The sequence below is a fragment of the Tremella mesenterica genome (assembly GCF_000271645.1).
Source record: "Tremella mesenterica DSM 1558 unplaced genomic scaffold TREMEscaffold_1, whole genome shotgun sequence".
NCBI lineage: Eukaryota > Fungi > Basidiomycota > Tremellomycetes > Tremellales > Tremellaceae > Tremella > Tremella mesenterica.
The window spans coordinates 4432771-4456691 of NW_006711225.1; the positions used below are offsets into that span (position 1 = coordinate 4432771).

The following is a 23921-nucleotide window of genomic DNA, read 5'->3' on the forward strand; positions in this document are numbered from 1 at the left end:
AAAAGGTCGCTACTGCGTCTTAAGTTCACCATATACCAACATGTCAAAGGGCAAGCAGTTTGTGACGTTTACCGTACCTCTAGTCATAGCGTACCTACTGGCCCTCTCCCACTTCCTCCCGGTCCCATTCCTTTCGGTTGGGGAAGTCGATGATATCTTACCTGTCGTGAGCTCTATCCCTCGTTTTCTTGATCACGCACTTTCAGTCGTCTCGGAATGATCGTCACAAGCTATCCTCCGCTGACATCGACATAGCTACCATTTTGGCTTCTCGTCACATTCGGTTCATATTCCCTCTCATCTCTCGGTCTCGGATTAGTTCGATTTCATGACTGTCCAGAAGCATACGAAAGTTTACTCATGGAGGTACGTCTTGATATATTTCATCTGTATCTAGAAGAGATGCTGAATGATAGATAACCCAAGCCAAGAACGAGTTACGGGATCAGGGTGTTGATGTGGACTAAAATGACGAAATCGCATGAATCTACGACTGTGATGACTGGTGAATGACATATTTCTTCTGCTTTTCTTTGCTCCACGCTGCGCGCTGCTAGCTACTTTTCATCCGTCTCAACGTCAAGCCTAAGCTGGTGGTATGATACAAACAATGTGCATTGGGTATGTTGCGTGTCAAATTTCAGATCTACACTACCAGGACCGCCGACGTCATTCAACTGGATAATAAATCCTGCATCTCTCTCCGCATCCTTTGCATTTCCTCTTCGCTTTCGTCGTCCTCTGCTTGAGCCTGATACGTCAGATACGTCCCTCATCTGCTGCGTTTCGGAAAGAGAATGAGATGCAATCTGAGGAGAGAGATGTGATACGAGGTCAATCAGCATACTCACTGGTAGCTCTGTGCCCACTTTCCCAGCTTGACCCAATTTGCCATCAGTCAATTCGAACAAGACTTTATCCACCTCCGCATCTGCTTCTTCCTCCAAATCTTCCTCGTCTACGCTATCTAGTGTTTCTTCCATCATCTCTTCCATGATCCCAGACTTGATATCAGCTACGTGGGTCTCTCTGAGCCGTTCATCCACTATCTGAGTGGGAGAGAAGAAAGGGATGGGATCGAGCTCACTTTCATCATCTCCATTGACATCTCACGCATGGTCGCATGAAGTTGAGGTAATTTGACCAATTGATTCGTCATCTTCATGATTTCCGTACTCTTCTGAAACGCCCCAGTCACCTTCACCATGGCTGAATGTCAATTACAGTCCTTCTGAAAGAGATGATATAATGAGCGGCATGAAGCAAGAGCTGAGTTGATGACCGTAAATCAGAAGGGCAGACGAGAGAAATGACTCACATAATTGATGTTGAAGTTGCATCTGAACACTTGATAGTCTAGCCTTGGAGCTCTCTAATCGATCCCGTTGTTTTCCGGCTCGAACTAACTCTTTGGCCAATATCCGGGCAGATTTGACATCGTTTTTCTTCGCCAATCCTTTGAGCTCTTGTCTTGACTTCCCGACGTGTCTGTCCAGCTGGCAAATCAGCTCAGGGCCGCACACAAACGAACGATGCATTCAGTTAATACGAAGCAGGAAGATAGATTGAATAGTAGAAGGATCAGTCCGACACGTACATTCTGTATTTCTCTATCGAGCTGCCGTTGTTGCGTTCTCAACTTGGATTGCCATTCACGCACTTTCTCCTCGGGGCTGGGACCATACAAAAACCGATTGATAGACTTCATCTCGAGACGATTTCAGAAGAACCTGGTTGAATACCCGGAATACGTATTTCGCCTTTTGTTGAAGGCTGCTGACATGGGTCTGCCTTTCGAAAAGGCTATAGGTTCACGCTCTTTGTATGATAGAAGCCTGGTACTTAAGTAGCATCATTGCAATAGTCTAGGCGGGTGGCCAACCGCCAACGGACATCGCGCTAAACTCCGCTACCGATTGACCCAGTCACGAATTCGAATGACGAGACTGTCTTCTCACATACATTTCACTTGGGTTGCAAGGCCGATGTGGACATGTGGCTTATCAAAGCCGTAGGAGCCATACATGGGCAGTCCTGTAAGTCTATTCGGCATCTACACTGAGCATCTCTCCGCCCGACTGTGATCAGCTGATGAGCCTGCATCACTGACCTCAGACTTCACTTTCGCTCTCGAACAGAAAAAGACCTACAAGGTAGGCAGAGACAAGGACTGTGATATTCGGTTCGAGAGCAAAAAGGTCAGACCTATAGAAGGCACAATCGAAGCCAAATCCTGGGATCTGGCACATGTGAGTCGTAGTCGTGACATGTATGAAGAACCACTGAGGTCCACAGGCTCAGAAACCACCAGAGTTGAAATGGTATTCCTCACCAAAGAAAAGTGGAGGGTTCGGGAAGTTCAAGATATTGTTACCGATGGATGAAGAGTCCGTAGGTTCTAGAGACAGGGAAGATTACGGGGAAGGTCAAGAAAGTGATCAACCGGGATGTTATTTACATGATCACATGGGGACGGGCATCGAGTTGTCTGATGATGCTTGGTTCTGGTGAGTTCGATATTACCCCTGATGTCAAAAAATATGTTTTTGTGATTTCAATTCAGTCAAACACACCTTCTGAGAGCTGTTTCGATCAGGCTCATATGCCTTCAATCAGCTAATGTCTTAGCGCCGTCTGGATTGATATCAATATACAACACCCCAAATTTAAAGACGAATCAGAAGAAACTCAATCTGCGATGCGTCGGCATTGTCTAGCTCATACCCTCGCCTTCGATCCTTCCAATAAACCCACATTCGTCCTCTCACAAACATATTGTGCTACTCCTCACTGCAACTATGCCGTATGCTACGGAATCCGTATCCTCCTTCCCATCTACCTCGAAGCCCTGTTAGCTAAGTGTAACGCCTGCTGGAAGAAAGTGGCCGATTCACAGGACAGTTTCGCTCTACCGCCAGAAGAGGATCCTCGATTTCAACCACCCCTAGACCCCAATTTGCCGAATGTTAGAGCAAGTGTAGAATGTTGGCTACCGGATCCTGGCAGATCCGCGTTATTTGAGGGATGGTCAATCATGGGACTGCGAGCGGAGAGGGTAAGATCATGATTCATTGTCGGAACGAACTAATCGTAAGCCTCCGACTGAGAAGAGATGGCTCACGGCTATGGGAGCAAAGTATACAGATATCGACATCGTTTCGCACCCCGTCTCTTCGGGCCAAGATGTGATTGACCGTCTTAAATCATGGTCAGAAGAAATAGATGCTAGCGTAGGCCGTTCAAAGGCGCTCATTGTCTGGTTCGGAAATCTCAAAGCGGAATTAGAGAAGAAAGGCGTGAAATTCAGTTCTATGATTGGGGAGGCAAGTCAAAAGTCAGTCGCCACGGGAAGGTACATGGATGATTGGACTGACGTGCAGGTTAGGCATATTTGTAGTTTCAGGAGTAATCTGTTGGGCCGCCGTCAAATGTGGTGGTGTTGAAGAGTATCTGGAGGCCTTTGGTGGTCCACGCCCAGAACATTTCCCCCGCAACGACCCAATTGTCACGACCAGAGAGCCCTCACCTGCTTCGATATCGGCTATTCGGGAAGCTTCTCCTGAACCATTGGCTCAACCTGCTACAGCAAGTCCGTCCCGTTCTTATCCTCCCGCTCGTCACAAACATGTGGAGGTGATCCCTTCGACATACCCTGAAGAATTGGAGACTGTAGCTTTTAAGACTGCTCAGGCCGGGAGGCCTCTCTTGGAGGACGTCGATACGTCTGTGAGCGCTTTAAGTCAACCAGCCAAAAAGGTGGGTGTTCTCTTTCCCTTGCTGACTATCGTACTCTGCCGTGCTGAGGAACAGCCACTGAAACGCCGAGCCGGACGTGTAGCTGACCCCTTTCCTGCGCCGATCATAGAAGAATCGGTTCAACCCACTCAAAGTCAACTTCACATCTCACGAGATTCGCAGTCCTTCAATCCTCCAGCCTCAAGCCAACCCTCCATTCTAGCCCCGGAGACGGTCCTAGAGTCTAGAGTGAGTCAATTTCAATCAAGGTACAAGCATATCATGACTCAGTTACAGACACAAGGGAAAGCAAGTATCAGCTCCGGCACAACTCGCCTCAAACGGCGGGTCGGAACTCGGCCAGCACTGTCTTTCGACTTGCCTACGGAGACCGTAGAATCCGTAGCCAGACAGATTGAAGATGAAGAAACCGCCGCCGAAATCCGAGAGCTGTACGAACAGACCAAGGCTGAGAGTGTTCAACCTAGGCCTGTCAAGAGAGCTCGACTTGCTTCTGTCGAATCTCACATCTCCAACAGCAGGGAAAGCTCTGCTGAACCTTCAATCCGTCCACAACTTTCCCACGTCAACAAAGTCGTTCCATCCATCGCTGAAGAACCGGAGTCTGAAGAAATTGAGGAGATCGAGGATGACTTTATTCAAAGGACTCTGCGTAAGGCCGCAGAGGCCAAAAAGTCTGGACGTTCGCAAGCTTCAGGACCTTCGATTAAATCCATCACTTCTGGACGGAAAGATACTTCACGTATCAAAGAACCAGAGTCTGCCGAACCACTCGAACCCAAAAAGCCTGCTGGATTACCGGTAAATCAACCTAAAGATAGTCAAATCGCGAAGGATCCCGCTTTCTTATCAGCCATCTCAGATGCGACCAAAACCAAGAAGGCAGTAGATGAGCTAGACATGGAGTTTAATCAGTTGCGGATACCCAAAAGAGGTGGAGAACCTGGGAGCACGATTGTCAAGACTAATGTATGGAATGCGGATCATCCGGACTGGAATATCGTCAATGACTTCGACGACGATATGAGGGGCAATTTCATTCAGATCATCAAGACGGATCTGTTTCGTAAAGATCAGAAGAGGGTGCCTGAGGTGGTGGATGATGGACGGCCAAACTTCAAGAAGTTCAAAAAGGTCAGTTGATAGCTCCAAATGTCTTAAGCTGATGAGAGCAGAAAAACATCGTTAGAAGGGACCCACTGCCGTTGATCTTGGCCGGACCTACTTTGGAAGATGCAGAAATGGGAGACCGTGAGTTTCGCCGTTCCTCACATTCCTGAAGTTTGGACTGATCTCTAGCATATTGGCCCACACAGCGTGCCAATGGCAAAGGAAGAAAAGCCACTCAAGTACACGATTCGGATGAAGAGGAAGATATGCCCTTACTCCCATCGACCCGTCGGGCCGTACTTGTCGATAATGACGACGATGACATGCCTCCACCTTCCCGCACTCAGAGAGGTCGTAAGAAAGACCAATCCACCGTCCCGGACACCCAGCAGGGTACAGTCACACAGTCATCTCGGAAGACCAGAGCGGGAAGTATCCTGTCCGAGGCTTCTACCACAGATACAAGATCCACCGCCACTGCAAAGACACGTAAACCCCCCGCTCGAGCTGCTCCGACCAGAGGGTTGGCCAAACGACAGCCGATAGTGTTGGAAGATTCGGATGATGATGGACCTTCAACCCTACGATCCAATTCAAGAAGTAGGAACGGGATGAATGGGACAGATACGAATGAGGCGGATGCTCAGTTGTGGACGGCACCAAGAAGTAGGAGTACGAGAAGTTCTGGACCTACTACTGCCACATTGGGACGGAGAAAGTTGTTGGTCGTCGATGATGACGATGATGAGCTGGTGAGCCCGAGTTCTTGATATGAAGGCCTGGGATAATGACTGACTACGCAGGTGTTCAGAGGGCTCAAGAAGAGGAGGGCAAAATAGGATTGAACATGCATCTATTGGTACATGCTGCATGCTGCATGCTGCTAGCCTGCTAAGTATTGGTGCTGGGTTCGCTTGGACAGGTGGCAAAAGTGCCACACTCATCCGGATGGAATTTTCCGGTCATTTGAGTTGAAAGATTCGGTGTTGAGAAAAAAGTTGCTCAACCTCTCCTCATCTTTTGCTCTCTCTTCTTCATCTGCATTTTGCACCATCACAATCATGGCTCCTACGCTCACTGGATTCCCAGGTGAGTCATTGTCCTCCTGACCTCTGCTCGTCATGTTGTGGTTAAAAATGATATTCCGACAGCATCTTCAACTTTCACTTCCTTTGGCTCGGACCTCATCTTCCCTTTCTTCACAATCCTCTCTGGTTGATGAAATCATCATGCACTACCGATGCTGACTAGTCAGGTAACTCCCGCGTCCGTCGTGTGCTCGCTGCTGCGGCCATGGCAGATGTAGAACTTGAACATGACAAATCTTTCACTTTCAAGTCAGACTGGCGCACTGAAGCTTTCCTTCGTGATCACCCCATGGGTTATCTGCCAGTGCTTGAAGATGGCGAATTGAAGCTTTCAGAATCTGCCGCCATCGCAGAGTACGGTATGTTGTCTTCATCTCTTCCTCCCCAGTACGTTTTCGTTGTGAAAACAAATTGTATCCCCTTCCTTTCCTGATGAGCTTTTTTTAGTTATCCCTGTCTAAATGACACGTGTCGAGAATAACCCGACGAGTGGTATCGTCTTAACTCTGATCATTCATCCACCCACTTAAATATGTCATCCAAATGAAAAGTAGAACACTAAAATTTTAGTCGCCAGTTTAGGTGCCAACCAGACTATCCTTCCCGCCGACCCTAAACAGAGAGCTTTGGTCAAACAGTGGATGTGCACAGCCGACCAGGAGGTAAGATACAATCATCATGAGTCCAACCAGAACGCTGATTATCAAAAGATTATGATTCCTACCGCCCTTACTGGTTATATTTTCAACAACACAGTCCCCTACTCGAAAGCAGTGAGTGTCTATTCGATCACCTCAGCTGAAGATCGAGATTGACAAGCAGACATTCAACGGTTTGATGGAACGTTTGTGGAAACGTCTCAATTCTATCGAGGCTTACATGCTACATCGTACTTTCCTCGTGGGCGAACGTTTGACATTGGCCGACATCACCATCGTCACTTCTCTGACCAACCTTTTCACCAGCTCCATCTTTGATGCTTCCTCTCGTGCCAAGGTCCCCAACCTTGTTCGATTGGTAGAAACGTGAGTTGTACGATCAAGACGTTTTGATCATATCCTAACGTTGCAGCGTCATTAGACACCCCAAACTCGCACTCATCTTTGATAACGGAAACCCTCAATGGACCGAAGTCTGCCCACCTTACCAAGCTCCTGCCAAAGAGAAGCCCGCCGCTGCTGAGAAGGCACCAAAAGCTGAGGCTGCTCCCAAAGCACCCAAAGCGCCTAAAAAGAAGGAAGAAGAGGAAGAAGAGGAAGAAGATCTTGTGCCCGCCGAACCCAAGGCCAAAAACCCTCTGGATGACTTGCCCAAGTCTGCGTTCAATCTCGAAGAGTGGAAGAGACAGTATTCCAACTTGGACACCCGCAAAGAAGCTCTTCCTTGGTTCTACGAGAAGTGAGTCTCATCCGCACTTTCATCATGATCATCGTTATGAACATCTCTATCTTCCTTGTCGTGTGGTGTGGCTGACGAATAGATTCGACAAGGAGGGTTTCTCCATCTGGCGTGTCGACTTCAAGTACAACGATGAACTCACTCAAACGTTCATGTCTAACAATCTGGTCAGTCTGTGGCACATGTCTAATCAGAAGCTAACGGTACAGATCGGAGGGTTCTTTAACCGTCTTGAAGCTTCACGGAAATACCTCTTTGGATCAATGGGTGTGTTAGGCAAGACCAACGATTCCATCGTCACCGGCACCGTCATCTGTCGTGGACCCGACTACAAACCGGTCATGGATGTCGCACCGGACTGGGAGTCTTACGAGTACAAGAAGATTGACTTGGAGAACCCAGAGGACAAGGCGTTCTTCGAAGCTGCCTTGGCGTGGGATTTGGAGATCGACGGCAAAGCCTGGGTGGATGGTAAGAACTTCAAATAGATGAGGGTGGGTGATGAAGGTGTGTTGATGAAGGTGTGTATATCTGATGTTATCATGATGCCCGCTGCTATCCACTGATTCATTCAGCTCGGTCAATTGGATGTATCCTAACAGCCAGCGGATTGCGGATGGTTATCATCATGATCATACAGTCTCATCACCCGGATCTGATCATCCATCTCTATTGTTTTCTTCTTCTACCTTGATGACTACTTCACTGATCACTGAACGCATGTCACAGTTGCTGAGGGTCTGACAGCAACAGGAGCCAGCAATGAGCAGGAGGCTCACGGGTCTGCTTCGAATTGCATAATGGCGCTGGGAGATGTCATCAGCAACAGGACGGATGAAATTGTTGGAAAGACTCACTTGTCGTTGTAAGATACTTTCCAATTTGAAACCCTCAGTCCTGGGCGAGTGAGGAAATCCCGACTCATGTCTCTAGTCGTGATTAACCCCCTCACAGGTCCTTTCCTGTCTTATGAGCCTCAACCTGTTCCTCTGTCTTACCCTGGTACCACACTCATAATATGAGGGATGTGCAAAAATAGTTAGGTTCTGCCAAGATATCTCCAGGTAAAAAGACAACTCACACAAAAGCAATTGATAGGCTAGGCCACTCGGTTTCAATTTCTTCTTCCGTCTCACTCAAACAATACTCCAAAGTTCGTACCTGAAGGTTGTCAAGACTATCAAGTACCGTCCTGCTTATATCCGGTTGTACCTGGGGACGGCACATGACAAATGTGAAATCCTCCATGTACCATTCCGGAACTGACTTTTTCTTCCTGGATGGATCATTTCCGATTGTGAGACTTTTCATATTCATTGCCAAGTGATCATGCTCAAGACCATGGGTTACTTGAGTATTAAATGGAAAGTCGATTTCACTCTCTGGTGGAGTGGCTATAGGGGTGGAAGAAGCAACACTGGAGCTTTCTCCCCATGTTCCATTGTCTGTTACAGTATGTCTTGACAATTCATCCTGTTCCTTGATGAAGTAATCTTCACCAGAAGGTGTACTTCGCAAACCCCTAGATATTGACATACCATTGGCCCTGTCAATTGGAGTGAAAGTTGATGCCTGTGTCTTTGACCCTGACGGTGTGGATGGACTCTGGGTCAAGAGTTCACGATTCATTATGAATGTTGATAGGACCTTGTATGGGACGAACTCGACTTTGAATATCTGTATTTTCCGTAAGGAGATGATCTTAGTCAGGTGAAGATGGGCGGTTGGGTGGTTGGGTGGTTGGGTGAAAGAGTAAGTGATTGCTGATTATAATCAAGAGTGAGCATGTGAGAACGTAAGCGTTTGTACCGAGTTGAAACGTCGGAGTAGAACATCTAAAACGATCTAGTCCTCTCCTATCAATGGTGGACTTGTCCGTCCTTACAAAACAAAAGACAATGAGACATGAAGCAATTAAGTAGGTGAAGAAAAGAGTGATAAGATTCGTGATTTCTCGTCATCCCTTCCTCTGTACATCTATACATTGATTTATGCTCATTTACACATCAGATATATTGAGTCTGGAGTCTTGAAAATAATGACACATCTCAAAGAATTGTCACTCACTATAGACAAGGGAAGAAATTCATTTGTTGAGATAAACAATCGAGTACTGGTTGTATGTTTAAGAATAAAAGTATGTAAGTATTATATCCTGAAGGACCATAGGCTACCATCCCATTCCTGGTCAAAACAATCTGAGGGAAGAGTGACTGGATCTCTGGAAATCGATTCTCCATCAACACGAGTAAAGTTGACAGAACTGACGATCAACACAGGCTCAACAAATCGATCAGGATTCGATTGACGATAGGTCTGCAAGAGAAAAGTAGAGGTCGAAAACCAATTTGGATTGATTATGAGTTCGGTTTGGAATGGTAGGAAGAGAAGTACAAACTCACTTCGGAGACCATCGTGCTTCCCAATTAGTCACTGTCCGTCCGCGTCGTTCAGCAGCTTGTTCCCCCCTTTGTGTAGTAGTAAGATAGGGACCTTTTTCATCTATACTGTTTTATCAGACCAGTCTCTTATTCCGCAAGTCATATACTCTGTTTGTCAAGCATTCCATTCCTACGATCTATTACCGATCACCCTTCTTCGGCAAGAATAATGAAATTCTGATCATTCTCTGTACATATAAGAGCTGGTCCGGGGGCGCGAGGGAGACATGATGAACGTGATCTTGGTTTCTGAGGAGATGAAGGATTCAGAATAACTGTGTCCCGAGGGACTAAAGAAATCACTTACACGACGCTGACCTGATGAGTGAAATCACGGGTGAAATCATGGGTGAAATCACCGTCCCCCTTATATACCACTCTTTCATACTCCAAAGAATCTCGGAGTACCCTTTGAATCCTTCTCTCCTCACGAGGCTGGTCAAAAAAAGTCAATAAATCTTGAGTAGCTACATCAACTTCTTTAGTCTCTTCCTCCTCTGCATCTGAGATTTTCTCGTTGGACACGTTTCCCGCTAATTCGGAGGTGTAAGAATTGACATTGGGGTTTGCCGACATTGGAGGTCGTACAGATTCGAAGACCGTAGACTCTGGTACGGATGTCCTATTTGTTAAGGTAGAGGGGTCTTCGTGAACGGTGTCAGCAGTGAGACAGTCATCCGTTTGTCCTGGGTAATGTACTCCTTTGGTTGGAATGGATGACGAAGATGAAAGAGTCTCGTTTTTGAAATTATGACTCTGCACTGGGGACATGTTGTTTGGTCTTGTCTTGATGTCACTTACTGGTAATTCCTTGGGAGAAAGATTAAATGTCGATAAGTTACTGGTGATTTGACTAGCACGGAATAACGGGGATTGCGGTAGTGATTGCTGAGAGATGTAATGGGGAACAGATGATCGGTTGGGTCTATAAATGGTAAAGAGGGCTTTGATATGTACTTAACTTGACATGTGTTATGTTACGTCACCCCTGTTTGATAAAGGATTGATGATTTAGATCAAACAGTTTTGTGACTAAAACTCGTTTAGTTGTCAACAGAAAGGACGTCACCTTTCTCAGGTCGCATGTCACGATATAAGGGAGCGTATCTTGCCTGTCACTATCACAAGTCTCTCCGAACCGGGTTTCACGAAAGAAGAACTCACGTGTTCTCACGACGGGCTCGGGGGTCCGATGCCGTATATGAGCTAATACACCTTGCACCAATATATTCCGTGTGACTTCCTGAATCAAGATAACAATAGTCTCGTGCATGAATCATGTCGTACCCCTCACTCCACGTTACGTCGACACACATCTCCTCCCACTTGATGTACCTACTAAAACAGAAACTCACACTCTACAATCATCAAAGACTCATTACAGTACCGTTTACAAGCTCAGTCGAGGCTGTGAGGAGCTCGAACCGGGTTGAGAAGGGGAAGATTTCAAAGTCTGTTGTTGCTGCGCTGCAGTATGTTGCGAAACTTGCGGTGATTGTTGTCGTCCTGTAGGGATAGAGCCAGACGTGGGAGTCCCGATGGGTATGCCGGGGGTGGGAGGTGCTCCAGTGGCTGGAGCGGACGAGACTGCCGCCGGTGTGGGATAGGCAGCGATACCGGGATATAGGGGCGCTTGTGGTATGGCGTACGGTGCTGTATGATAAGGGGCGAATTGACCGTTTCCACCTCTTGCCATATCCAGTTCTCGTCGTGTTCTCTCTATCTCTCTTATCAGTTCCGCGTTGTGATTCTTCATATTTGTGACATGATCGATGGCTACGTACTCAGCCGTACTCGTCGTGGTTGGAATAGAAATTGACTCACCTTTGGAAAGAATCTCCCACTTGCTGGATTTTGACCCTCGTTCGGAAGGAAGTAGATCTCTCAACTCGTCAAACAGCTCTTTCATTTCTTTTCGTCTCTTGCGCTCCGCAATCTTATGACTAACTCGCAACTCTGGTGTCCGAGCGAAAGGCTGTGAACCCGAAGGCTTGCCGTCAGAAGCTTTGAGACCGGTGCTTGACTCTCCAGCTGTGACATACTTGAAAGGGTCGGCTCCTTGTTCAACAGCTGCGTTCAATGTCTCCAAGGCAGAGTCGTCAAATTTCATGACCGAACCATCTTGGTCGTCTGCACTCGACCGCACAGACGAGAAGGCGGGATCCGTGACTAGACGGTCGTGTGACGCGAGTGCGTGTTGTCCGTTCGGGTCCGTCATCTTGGCTGGAGGACGAGAGTTTGATTGATAGGATTTCCCGCAAGTGTTTGGAGAGAAGAGCTTGGAGGAAACTTCAAGGGGCTCGTATTGTCTAGGGTTTTGAGAGAAAAATTATTCAACAAATAGAGCCCTGACTTCAAGGCTCTCGGTCTTTATGAAATGATATGTGGCGAGCTTCTGAGTCGTCGTCGGCGATGGGGACGTCCACGTGGTTGTGTAAAGATGGTCGTAGTTGATGGGGTTCGTGATGTGAAATGCGGGGCTCCAGTATTAACCTTCTAGGCTCACTTCTTTGCATGTCTTTCTGAAAGGGTCAGCTGCTTCTGGCGGGCAAGAGAGATCCTCACTTGAGAAGAGTCTATGGGCTCATTGACTCGCTAGTGGGAGCGAGAGACGCGGGAGCCGCCACCGTAGAAACGCTATGATTTTCGAAATGGCTGCGGTTGTTGACGATGTCGTAGTGGTAAAAGACTAGGAGCGACTGAACTAAAAGGTTGGATAGATGATAGGTCAGTTCGATGATTAGAGATTTTCAGATGCGGAGGTCGAAGAGATGAGTGAAGAAGCCTATTGAAAGTGAGCTGGGACTTCGACACGACTGGCAGTAAGAAATAGGGGGATGTTTGGAGGAAACGGGCCTCACTGTGTGTGCCTGTGAAGCTAGATGAAAACGACAAGGTGGGAGTCTGTGCAATCACGGTGGGGGTATATCTCAGGGGAAGCTCTGAAGCTACGAGCTGATGGTGGAGTTGCAAAGTTGAACAAAACGAGTGAGGGCGAAAAGGAAGAAGATGAGGAAGGGGGTGGGGGATGAAGCATCGACGTGACACGAGGTTGCCGCATGGCGAGGAAGAGATCGCCGCCTCGTGCTCGCAGCCCGTATGAAACGCCGATATCGCCGACGAGACGTGTGAGCACGAGAACAAGGTGGTCACTTAGTTTGAGAAGCTTTTAATGACATACATAGTCGGATGTTTCGAGTATCGAGGAGCATACAATAGAGTACAGGCAATACTCGGAGGGTAGAATCATGACTTCCACCCAATGAGCATTTATCTGTACAAGAGTAGTAATGACATGCCGCAAGTAGCCAGCCAGCAGCCAGGCTCGTCTCCTCCAGGCCACTGTCATGACTAGTCCTGACAGAGGGCTATGATGTGCTGCATGATCAAAGCCACTACCCCGCCAGCCGCCAATGTTGTCCTAAAAGAGGCGTACACAGGCGTCTGGACGTTATGCTGCATGCTGCTTTATTTGATGTGCGTTCGTTCACCATGCACCATCGCCGCGGGAATTGCTGGAGAAAAGCGATAAAATGATTTTGGAAATTCACCTGGATCTCCTGTGTCTCTCTCTGTGATAGCCAAAGATCATAGAAGATACACCATCTGTCGGATCGCACTCTTCCAAGCGCCGGCACGATGCACCTCTTCAACATCACTCTACAACCCCCTACCAATGTCACCCTGGCTGCCGTTGGATCCTTCTCTGGGACCAAGGGTCAGGAGATATTAGTAGTTCGGGGAGGGACGAGGTTGGAGATCCTCAAGCTCAATACAAGTACGGGGCAGCGTAAGTGGCTTTCTCTTCACCATGGTGTCTTAGCTGACAGGGGCAGTGGATACGATATGTACTGCCGAAGTCAGTCCTCGATCAGCTCTATGAACTTTGACAGACACTTACTCGCAGGCGTTTGGGACTGTCCGGAGTGTCGCTGGGTTCAGATTAGCAGGAATGACCAAGGGTGAGTGCAGATGTCGGCTCAAGCATGAACGGAGCTGACAATGGTCAGACTATATCTTATTGTCATCTGACTCTGGTAGAATGTCAATCATAGAGTTTGTTGTGACGCCTACACCACACTTCGAGTCATTATACCAAGAGGTGTTCGGGAAGTCTGGGAGCAGGTGAGTCCATCCCATGGCCCTGTATGCGTAGCTGACCCGAAAGACGAGTGGTACCTGGACAGTTTCTTGCTGTAGACCCTAAGGGTCGGAGCTGTATGTTCGCTGCGTGAGTCCCCATACACCGTGTTTGAATTCCGCTGATGAAGTAGAATTGAGAAGTGCGTGTATGTTTGACAGCCGTGCGGTCACTGATTACTCTTAGGTCGAAACTAGTATATGTGCTGAATAGAAACTCCGAGGGCAAGCTCTTTCCGTCATCACCTCTGGAAGCACATAAGAACCATGCCCTTATCACTCATGTGATAGGTGTGGACCAGGTGAGCACACGCGACAGAAAGCACTGAGCGGATGAACTGACTTTCAAGGGCTATGACAACCCCCTGTATGCCGCGTTGGAGGTGGATTACTCTGAATCAGATGAAGATCCAACAGGGGCTGCATTTGAGGCAGCGGAGAAGGTGAGTCATCTCATTTAGAACCGCTGAGCAGGTCTTATCAGACAGCATTTGGTATTTTACGAGTTGGATCTAGGATTGAATCATGTCGTCCGGAAATGGAGCGAACCCACTGATCGGAGAGCAAATCTCCTTGTCCAAGGTGGGTGCCATAGCGTATTCTGTGACTTTCAGCTGAGACAGCCAGTACCAGGAGGGCAGAACGCGACGTCTGACCGATTCGAGGGACCCTCAGGAGTGTTAGTCTGCTGTGAGGATCATGTCATTTGGAAACATATGGATGCGGAAGCACATCGGGTACCCATACCACGACGAAGAAATCCATTGGCCCAACGTGGAGAAATCAGTCGAGGGATGATCATCGTCTCTGCTGTCATGCACAAAATCCGAGTGAGTTTGTCATTTACCAAGCGGCTGTCGACTAACAACTTAGGGGGCCTTCTTTTTTCTTCTACAGAACGAAGACGGGGACTTGTACAAATTATGGATTGATCACCAAGGGGAAGACGTCGTTGCTGTCAAGATCAAATACTTCGATACCGTGCCGGTGTCGAATAGCTTGTGTATTCTGAAAAGCGGATACCTCTTCGCTGCTAGCGAGTTCGGTGATCAGTAAATTCGGTCTGATCCATTTTCGATGCTGCTGACATTCAGAAATCTGTACCAATTTCAAAATCTTGCCGAAGATGACGACGAGCAAGAATGGTCCTCGACCGATTATCCTGATAACGGGAATACCACTGGTGCTTTGCCATACGCATTCTTCAACCCCAGACCTCTCCAAAATCTCCTACTTGTTGACACACTTTCCTCCCTCGATCCCATTCTTGATGCCCAAGTGGTGAATCTTCTAGGCCAGAGTTCAGATACTCCCCAAATATACGCCGCATGTGGCCGAGGACCAAGAAGCACTTTCCGAACGCTGAAGCATGGGTTGGAGATACAGCAAATTGTCGCCTCACCTCTACCTGGTGTCCCAAATGCTGTATGGACCTTGAAATTGACAGAGGAAGGTGAGCAGGATCCACCAGTCCCACACATACTTGGCTGCTGACATATGTAGACGAATTCGATTCATATATCGTGCTCTCATTCCCCAATGGTACCCTTGTTCTATCAATCGGTGAGACTATCGAAGAAGTCAACGATACAGGCTTCTTATCATCTGGGCCTACGTTAGCCGTACAACAACTGGGGGATGCAGGATTATTGCAGGTCCACCCATATGGTCTGCGGCATATCCGGGCTGCCGATAGAGTTGACGAATGGGCTTGTCCACCGGGATCAGCCATAACCGCCGCTACCACCAACAAGCGACAAGTGGTTATTGCGTTGTCGACAGCCGAGTTGGTGTATTTTGAACTGGACCCCGAGGGATCACTGAGCGAGTATCAAGATAAGAAGAGTCTGCCCGGCAACGCGACGTGTGTCAGTATCGCCGAGGTGCCGGAGGGGCGCAGACGAACACCATTCCTTGTGAGTTCCTTCAAAAATCTGTCATATCACTAGTACTGACGATCAGGCGGTTGGTTGTGACAACCAGACTGTCCATGTCATCTCCTTGGAGCCAGAGAGCACTCTAACCACTCTCAGTTTGCAAGTCAGTCTACCTTCCTCGCCCTTGTCATCGTCAATGCTGACATGCAGGCCTTGACGGCTCCGCCAGCGTCCATTTGCCTTGCTGAGATATTCGACACCTCTATCGACAAAAACCGAGCCACGATGTTCCTCAACATAGGCTTGATGAACGGTGTACTTCTTCGTACTGTAGTCGATCCAGTTGAAGGATCTCTATCAGATACTCGTCTTCGGTTCCTCGGTGCCAAACCCCCAAAACTCGTTCGATCGTCTATTCACGGCTCGCCATCGGTCATGGCGTTCTCGAGCAGAGCATGGTTATTATACACATATCAGGACATGCTGCAAACCCAGCCATTGATATATGACGCATTGGAGTATGCCTCAACATTATCAGCCGCCATGTGCCCCGAAGGTCTCATAGGGATATCGGGCAACACTCTAAGGTCAGTTCCACCTCTCACATCATCGCAATAAGTCTGACTTTGTAGAATCTTTACAATTCCGAGATTAGGAGAAAAGTTAAAACAAGACTCCATGTCCCTCACCTACACCCCTAGAAAGTTCATCAGCCATCCTTTCAGTACGATATTCTATATGATAGAATCGGATCATCGTGTACTCGGACCAAAAGCTATACAACGTATAGTTTCGCAGAAAAAAGCAGCAGGTGATCGCGTGGATGGATCAATCCTCGAATTACCGCCGTCAGAATTTGGTAGACCTCGAGCAGGTCCAGGGCATTGGGCATCGCTCATTCGGATTCTAGACCCTTTGACGGTGAGTTTATGAGGGCTCTTCTTGACTTGTCGCTGACTGTGTAGAACCAAACAGTATCGACGATAGAGTTGGACGAGGATGAAGCTGCCTTTTCCCTGACAATCGCTTACTTTGAGAATATGGCGGGAGAGCCAAGTCTCGTGGTGGGGACGGCGGTGAAGACTACCTTAACACCTCGGGGATGTAAGGAAGGATGGTTGAGGGTTTACGCTATCAAAGAGAATGGTCGGACGTTGGAGTTCATGCACAAGGTGAGTAATTGTCTTTTCTTATGTCCCGTGCATTTGAATCTTTGTCCTCTTGCACCACTGTTCAGCATGGTCTGAATACACTTGGGAACGATCTCGGTATGGGGTATCAGATCACGTCGAGGGGTAGAGCTGACGGAGTAGACAAAATTGGACGAAATACCACTGTGTGTAGCTGGATTCCAGGGCTACCTTCTGGTTGGAGCCGGGAAGTCATTGAGACTTTACGAGGCTGGTAAGAAAGCATTACTGAGGAAGTGTGAAAATAACGTGAGTGCTAATGTCCCCCTCCATTCTTAGCCCTTTCGTCGATCCCTTTCGGTCGTCAACCCATACCTGTCTCTTCAGCGGGACGTCTTCGCAGAAAGTCCAACAGGCCGTGGAGCTAATCCTCCTCAGAGTTTTCCCACTGTGATAGCGACCATCAACGTCATTGGTGCTCGTATCATCGTCGGAGATATGCAAGAATCGACTTTTTTCTGCGTCTACCGTTCCATCCCCACACGTCAACTGCTGGTATTCGGAGACGACACCCAACCTCGGTTCCTGACTTGCGTCACCAACGTCGACTATGACACTGTCGCCTGTGGGGACAAATTCGGAAACGTGTTTGTCAATCGGATGGATCAGGCTGTCAGCGAGAAGGTGGATGATGATCCTACAGGAGCGGGAATTCTACATGAGAAGGGGTTTTTGATGGGAGCAGCTCATAAGACGACTTTGATAGCTCATTATCAAGTGGGCAGTGTGGTGACTTCGTGAGTTGCCACGGCTTGATGTCCTATTCCTTAATCTCTTCGTCGTTTTGTCTTCCCCCCTACACTGCAGATCGTTCTCTTCTCACTATTGTGTTATAGTACATTCGTATAGCTGGTACTTCGATAGTCCACTTGATCTTCACGACGGTTATCAGATTGTGTCAGATGGTGGAAGTTGGTATTGAGTGATACAAAGACGAAGCTGACGGACAGGTTGACAAAAGTTTCTTTAGTACCTGGGGGAAGAGACGTGTTGGTGTATACCACGATATCAGGAGCTGTGGGCGCTCTCGTCCCCTTCATCTCGATGGACGACGTGGAGTTTATGACGACTTTGGAAATGGTAAGTTTGCTTCTTACTCTCTTCCTCTTTTCTCCAGCTTCCGGGGACACACAAAAACACACTGTCCGTGATACGGCGCAGCCTACCAAAACGTCTTCCCCCCAACATCACTTTCGACCCGAAGCTGATGAACAGCACATGCGTTCTCAGAACATATCTCTGGTCGGAAGAGATCATCTTGCCTACCGAGGTTATTACGCCCCCGTCATGGGAGTGGTAGACGGAGATCTGTGCGACGCATACAGTTCATTACCATACACCAAACAGTCTTCCATCGCCAACGAACTCGATAGGAGCGTGGGGGATGTGTTGAAGAAATTGGAACAGATGAGGACTAGTAGTGCGTTCTAAGGAGGGGGGGAGAGGTTATCTGAGGCAAACTGTACAAGCTGGTGGTATGCATGCTGTCGCAAGCAACGTCGTTTCCAATGTACACTGCTCGGTCGGCTTTGATAGGTTATTGACATGTGACATAAATACAAGTCAACCTAATTCACTTTGACTTTCGACACAAGACGTCGGCGAGTCATGATGATTTTGTACACGAGCCATGTCCAGCTCAACCATATGACCAAGGTAGTAATTAGTGTTATTGCTACTCTGTCTTGTGGTCTGCCCGTGGGTAAAACAACAAAGATCGGATCTAGGTGTATTTCCAGATGTTCAAGTATATCTGTGTATCAGTTTGAGTTTCTTCATAAAATAGTAGATTCATGTAGAGAGCAACAAAATCCACTCACTCGATTCTTTGGGACAAATCCACTCTACCGAAACATGTTTAGGATCTGTAAACAATTGCACAACTTTCTTCCCCTCCTCACTTGGTTCAAGATACCTAGCATGAAGTGGGATATCCAGAAGTTGTTTCCTAGCCCCTGAGATCCGTAATTCCAATCCCAACATCGTCAGAGGTATGGAGGGGTTGATGTCGACATGATTTTGATGGGTGGGAAGAATAGGAAGAGAGAATATAGTCGGTCTTTCAATATCCACTACTTGAGGATTCAGACTCCATCCCACGGAATTTGTCGATTGAGGAGGGGAAGGTGAAGAAGAGGATGGATAGCCCCATAGGTCTGATAATTCCGAAGGATCAACAAAGATCTCATCGGGGAACAAGAGGGAAAGTTGGAGATCACATGAGCTGTGAGGTGGTTTGGGGGGTGTGATGAGAAGGTGAGGGTGGAATGTGGGCGATGGGAGAAGGGTGATATTGAGGGGTGATGTCATGTTTTCTTGTGTAGTCTCGCTACATCCGCACTGATGAAAGAATGTTACTCCTGGGTTGAACGTAGGTTACGTTCTGGACAGATGTGACCGACATGGCTATGTTTGGGCGTGATGGGAACAAGTCGATAGGCCTGCTCGCTTAGAGGGGGCGAGCCGGACAAAGTCGGAAGTGGGAGAGGGAGAGAGCGTATGACGACATTCTCTGCTCACCTTTTCTTACTTACACCTAATCTTTCTTTCTTTCTTCCTTCCCTTTCAGTCGGCGACTGCAACATGAAGGTGTGTGCTCTTATCAATCTATACCAGTTCCTTATTACCCATACTCAACCAATCTCATCATCCTCATCTTATTCATCCTTCCCATGCCCCTTCCTGAATTTTCTCCTTACTATCCCTTATCAACTTTTCAAAAACAATCCGATCGACAAATCCTTATCGAACCCCTATGCCAGACTGTCGCATCGATTTCAAACTATTATGCATACTGATGACAGATCCTCACTCCAGAAGATGCTCAAGCTTATTCACAAGCAACAATATCCGGTGGAATAAAAGGTTCTCTACTCGGTGTTTCTTTATGGGTCCCACTACATTACACCCTTTTACGTCGATCTGTCCAATATCGTGCTCTTCCCTTACCATTAAAAGCTTTCGGAGCTGTGGTGGTGGTTTTACCATGTATCAGTATAACTGCTGAGAAAGCTGGAGAAGCTTATGAGAGAAGTCAATGGACTGGAATTGGGAAAAGGGAATTAGATTCGAAAGCTCAGAGAGAAGAGGAAAGATGGGAGAGGATGTCTATTCAAGAGAAAGTTAAAGATTGGACAGGGAGACATAAATATGGTGTTATTGCTGGAGGGTGAGTAATATTTCATTTTCCTTCTAATTTACCCTTCACGAAGATTCAAGGATATTCATTTTATTGGCTCGTACTCAATTTGGTCACCAGTCTCGGTTCGAATTGTCTACATCATCAGAACATTATCCTCAAAAATCCTTGCTATTTCAGAATTCAGACATATCTTTTGATCTCACAATAGTCCATGTCCCATCGGGTTCAATTGAAGATGAAGGTCATCTGATTGGTCATCGTTCGTCTCGTTTGATGAACTCGATGAAGTGGTGCGAGATAATGTGAAACTCATCAACAAGGATAACGCTGATGATCAGTTGGGCAGCTTCCATGGGATTGGCATTTGGTATCGTAGCTCGATCACCTATGACCTTTTCACAAAAGGTAAGTTGTTTCAGGCTCCTTTGCTACTTGCAACTAACTCTCAGCTCGTTCAGGCTCGTATGTGGGCTCAAGGTGAGTCATCTTCCTTCTAAAAATACATTTCGACGTGACGAAAGAAGGTTGACAGGACAGGTCTCACCGTCGCGGTTTTAGTAGGATCCGCCGTCGTCGCTGGAACTTCTACCGCAGAGGAAGAAGAAGTTGGACAGAGGGAAGATCATTCGTGGCGGGCTATACTCGGTGGGTGTTTATCGTCCATAGAACTACCCCCCTTCTGACTTGATCTGGCACCGTCCTCCTCTCAACTCCGGACCTTGTTCGTCTGCTTCATCGCTTGACTCGCATTTCTAACAGATTGCGGTGATGCTTTCAGATTTCTGATAGAGAAAGTTGAGAGGGAGATTCAGGAACACCGGCTGATGTGACAGAGGAAGAAGGTGTTCTCAAACCAGGAGAGAAAGACATTCCTCCCGTTCACCCAGCTCATCCTGTCCATCCCGCTGCACCTCACAAACCAGCCCCTGTCGCTGTTCACTAAGGGGGTGCTGCGCCTACGCCCTATGCACCTAGGACATTCAATAGACACTTCCTTGTCATCTACCACCCAATGTCTGCTTCATGTGATGCATGTCCGTGTCGCACTGTATCCTGGAGGTTTGCTAGACATCCGTCGTCAAGACCGGATCCAGCGGTGAATTCAAAGTTTCCGATCAAATTCCAACTGACATCACCATCACCTTTCATCTTTCACCTCCACTCCCCTCAACTTTCAACTCTCAACGACCATTACTCTATCCTTTCACCTCTCTGATCTCTGCCACCTTATGCAGTATGCCGCATCGATGACACTCATCAACTGAGACAGCAATAGATGAAGGACCAAGTAAATCCTTTCGATCGATCTCCAATATAGAAAGCCAGTCGTCAAGCGTCGTGCTTCGATGTAACGGGATCACAGGAAAGGTATCTTTTGACGCCCTGCTTTAGACCTGAGTATGATCAATCTCCTTTCCGAGCATGAACCCTTTATCCAAAGTATCGTGCTCAGGACCGTTTTTTTCACTCGAATTTGATCAATCTAACGTCTCTTTCCCACTTGAATTGCAAATTATCAAAATACAAGATCAAATCAAGAGAAAGGGTATATCTCAAAAGAAAGACCATCATAATATAATAGAAAACGAATCAAAGTCGTATTTTGCAGAAGAAGTGAACGAAAGTTGTACTGAAGAATATAAAAAGAAGGGAGGAACGATGCCTGGAGCTATAGTGATATTGAATGGATATCCAGCAGTGGGTAAAAGTACCGTGGCACAAGAATTGACGTGAGTTTTTCTTTTCTCTTTCCCCTTCCCCTTTGATTTGAAGTCTACTCTTGTTCCTATATCACATGTCAGGTTGATCCGGGTTTCACCTCTCCGACCAGTTCGTGTAGTTATTTTGGGCGGTGAAAGGTACATGAAGCCATCCACATTGTGAAGACTGCAGGGAAAATCATATCATAGGAAAGAATTTTAGTGTCAACTGTGGTATCATAGTCGGACGAGAAAGCTAGATGGATGATTGCAAGCTTGGAAGATTACCAGAAAATTCAGTAGGGCAGGTTTACCACACAGGAGGAGGGATCTTGGTGTAGAAGGAAAGACGAAGAGTTTCAAGGATTTATAAAGGACGGAAACTGATTAGAATAGAAAAATCCTACCAAATGCTAAGATTGTCGATATCCCTTTACTAGAAGAAATCGCTTGTGTTCTTGAGGGACCTGCGAGAGAAACATTGAAGAAATCTTTAGTAAGTTGTTTAAAATACTTTTCCCATTCCCCCTCTTCTCCCCTTTTTATCTCTTTATGACCTCATTTCCTGCTCTTGTAAACGACCCCACTGTACTCTCCCCTCGATTTTCTTAAGAAGCTCCCCTCAGCCCGTTCCTCCCCATACACTTTTCGATATAGATCTAATAAGCTGTCTATGTGTAACATTAGGTCTACCGAGAAATAACATTCATCGTTCAAAATCCCAATGATAATATCTCTCAGAAAGATGATAAGTTATAGAGATCATAAAAATGCTAAGGACAGCTCGAAACTCTTCTCATATCACTTCTCTCTTCCACTCCCACAAATACGATCTACTTGATCCCTTCTACATTCCTATCCATACCTTCCGATCGTCAACTCATCAATCTTTTCCCTTCATTATGTTCAGAAAAATCTTGGCCAGTCATACATCTCGTCTTATCATGTGAAACTCAAACCAACCTTTCTAGATTATCTACTTCTCTTTCACATAAACCACATGATCCCACTCAAAATGGAAAACAATCTTCTTCACATGATCTCACACAAAATGGGAATGGAAGTGGGAATCAAAGTAAACATGGAAGATGGGAAATGAACGAGAATTCTTTAATGGAGTTAAGGATGGAAGATGAGATTTGTCATTTGATTAATTTACGTGGGAAACCTAAAGGTTTAAGTGGAGAATATGAAATTGATACTACTACTTTGGGACCTAAAGAAGTAAGTGGGATGGTAGCTGAATACGTCATGGACTGTTTGAGGAGATCAGGATGGTATGTTCAATTGAAAAGACGTTGATCATCGGTTTATGTTTTCCTTTTCCACGGTGACTGGTCGGAGTTGGGAGATGACATCGGGATGATAAAGGTCTGTTGAAAAATAGTCCTTGGGATGCACTAGCGTGGGGTTTAGATTCGATATACAGATATACAGTATGATTCTTGTCAATCCGAAGGAAATGATTCTACAGGAATTTGAAACAAAGCGGACGAAAAAATGTGAGAGTCATACTAGAACCATTCCCATGCACATGCTCATTGCATAAATATTGATAGTTTCAACTGACGACTTCTACGATACTTATCATCCCACCATCCTCCCTCTTGCTGGTTGATTAGACTTGCGCACCCCCATCACCCTCCTTACCCCACCTCACCTTCCCTTCATCCGATTGATCACACCAGGTGGTCTTCCACCTCGACCCTGCCATCCTCCGACGGCATACGGACTGGGTGCTCCTCTCCCCCTTTTCTCCCTTCTATCCCGACGTCTATCAAACGTCGATCGCTGTGGACCGAAAGACGGCGGTAAGCCTGCCAACTCCAACTGAGTCTTAGGTTTGTACTTTGGTTCCCATCCGAACTTCGTTGGCTCGTCCACCTCACTTGGACTATCGGGCTGTGGAGGTGAAGATGAAGGTGCCTCAGGAGGTGAGGCGCCCAAGTGATTTGGAGGGAGATCTGGTCTGAGCGATTCCCGAGGTGATTGTAGAGGTTTAAGTGGAGAAGTAAAGGCATGTCCATTTGGCTCTTTCAGAGGTAGAGGTTTGAGGGGGGAACTGAGTGGATTTGGACC

The 23921-nt window shown here is 47.1% G+C and overlaps 9 protein-coding genes across 9 annotated transcripts; 6 read left to right on the forward strand and 3 right to left on the reverse strand.

Moving 5' to 3' along the window:
* Nucleotides 1-40: 40 nt before the first annotated feature.
* Nucleotides 41-467, forward strand: TREMEDRAFT_24904 (uncharacterized protein; the record flags this gene model as incomplete). Its single annotated transcript, XM_007000495.1, has 3 exons — nt 41-166; nt 256-366; nt 417-467. The coding sequence occupies 3 exons, from the start codon at nt 41-43 to the stop codon at nt 465-467; spliced, it is 288 nt and encodes a 95-aa protein (XP_007000557.1).
* A 206-nt stretch (nt 468-673) lies between these two features.
* On the reverse strand, nt 674-1708 carry TREMEDRAFT_26022 (uncharacterized protein; the record flags this gene model as incomplete). Its single annotated transcript, XM_007000638.1, has 5 exons — nt 674-744; nt 848-1004; nt 1088-1209; nt 1319-1496; nt 1598-1708. The coding sequence occupies 5 exons, from the start codon at nt 1706-1708 to the stop codon at nt 674-676; spliced, it is 639 nt and encodes a 212-aa protein (XP_007000700.1).
* Nucleotides 1709-1993: 285 nt separating this feature from the next.
* On the forward strand, nt 1994-5705 carry TREMEDRAFT_59407 (uncharacterized protein; the record flags this gene model as incomplete). Its single annotated transcript, XM_007001584.1, has 11 exons — nt 1994-2036; nt 2116-2249; nt 2296-2507; nt 2629-3055; nt 3096-3334; nt 3381-3756; nt 3811-3984; nt 4033-4890; nt 4932-5007; nt 5056-5618; nt 5670-5705. The coding sequence occupies 11 exons, from the start codon at nt 1994-1996 to the stop codon at nt 5703-5705; spliced, it is 3138 nt and encodes a 1045-aa protein (XP_007001646.1).
* Nucleotides 5706-5871: 166 nt separating this feature from the next.
* On the forward strand, nt 5872-8037 carry TREMEDRAFT_56155 (uncharacterized protein). The gene is made up of 9 exons (XM_007001026.1): nt 5872-5955; nt 6122-6313; nt 6525-6616; nt 6665-6727; nt 6777-6979; nt 7026-7352; nt 7435-7519; nt 7562-7873; nt 7928-8037. Exons 1-8 carry the CDS (start codon nt 5928-5930, stop codon nt 7838-7840), a joined length of 1269 nt encoding a protein of 422 aa, XP_007001088.1. The 5' UTR covers nt 5872-5927; the 3' UTR covers nt 7841-7873; nt 7928-8037.
* A 451-nt stretch (nt 8038-8488) lies between these two features.
* On the reverse strand, nt 8489-10564 carry TREMEDRAFT_59409 (uncharacterized protein; the record flags this gene model as incomplete). Its single annotated transcript, XM_007001585.1, has 5 exons — nt 8489-8513; nt 8620-8957; nt 9420-9465; nt 9755-9820; nt 10101-10564. 5 exons carry the CDS (start codon nt 10562-10564, stop codon nt 8489-8491), a joined length of 939 nt encoding a protein of 312 aa, XP_007001647.1.
* A 272-nt stretch (nt 10565-10836) lies between these two features.
* TREMEDRAFT_59410 (uncharacterized protein) lies at nt 10837-12011 on the reverse strand (the record flags this gene model as incomplete). Its single annotated transcript, XM_007001586.1, has 5 exons — nt 10837-10900; nt 10958-11128; nt 11149-11151; nt 11188-11569; nt 11618-12011. The coding sequence occupies 5 exons, from the start codon at nt 12009-12011 to the stop codon at nt 10837-10839; spliced, it is 1014 nt and encodes a 337-aa protein (XP_007001648.1).
* A 1421-nt stretch (nt 12012-13432) lies between these two features.
* On the forward strand, nt 13433-18495 carry TREMEDRAFT_37240 (uncharacterized protein; the record flags this gene model as incomplete). Its single annotated transcript, XM_007000821.1, has 20 exons — nt 13433-13583; nt 13630-13652; nt 13701-13755; nt 13804-13918; nt 13962-14024; nt 14121-14235; nt 14284-14376; nt 14422-14515; nt 14561-14763; nt 14807-14985; nt 15028-15386; nt 15437-15849; nt 15896-15973; nt 16021-16397; nt 16443-16731; nt 16776-16982; nt 17124-17249; nt 17379-17737; nt 17951-18080; nt 18216-18495. The coding sequence occupies 20 exons, from the start codon at nt 13433-13435 to the stop codon at nt 18429-18431; spliced, it is 3645 nt and encodes a 1214-aa protein (XP_007000883.1). The 3' UTR covers nt 18432-18495.
* A 1083-nt stretch (nt 18496-19578) lies between these two features.
* TREMEDRAFT_37242 (uncharacterized protein) lies at nt 19579-21191 on the forward strand. Its single transcript, XM_007000822.1, has 6 exons — nt 19579-19589; nt 19805-20169; nt 20481-20547; nt 20592-20619; nt 20680-20787; nt 20976-21191. Exons 1-6 carry the CDS (start codon nt 19584-19586, stop codon nt 21083-21085), a joined length of 684 nt encoding a protein of 227 aa, XP_007000884.1. The 5' UTR covers nt 19579-19583; the 3' UTR covers nt 21086-21191.
* Nucleotides 21192-21564: 373 nt separating this feature from the next.
* TREMEDRAFT_59413 (uncharacterized protein) lies at nt 21565-23144 on the forward strand (the record flags this gene model as incomplete). Its single annotated transcript, XM_007001587.1, has 3 exons — nt 21565-21872; nt 22239-22338; nt 22626-23144. The coding sequence occupies 3 exons, from the start codon at nt 21565-21567 to the stop codon at nt 23142-23144; spliced, it is 927 nt and encodes a 308-aa protein (XP_007001649.1).
* Between the last annotated feature and the right edge of the window lie 777 nt (nt 23145-23921).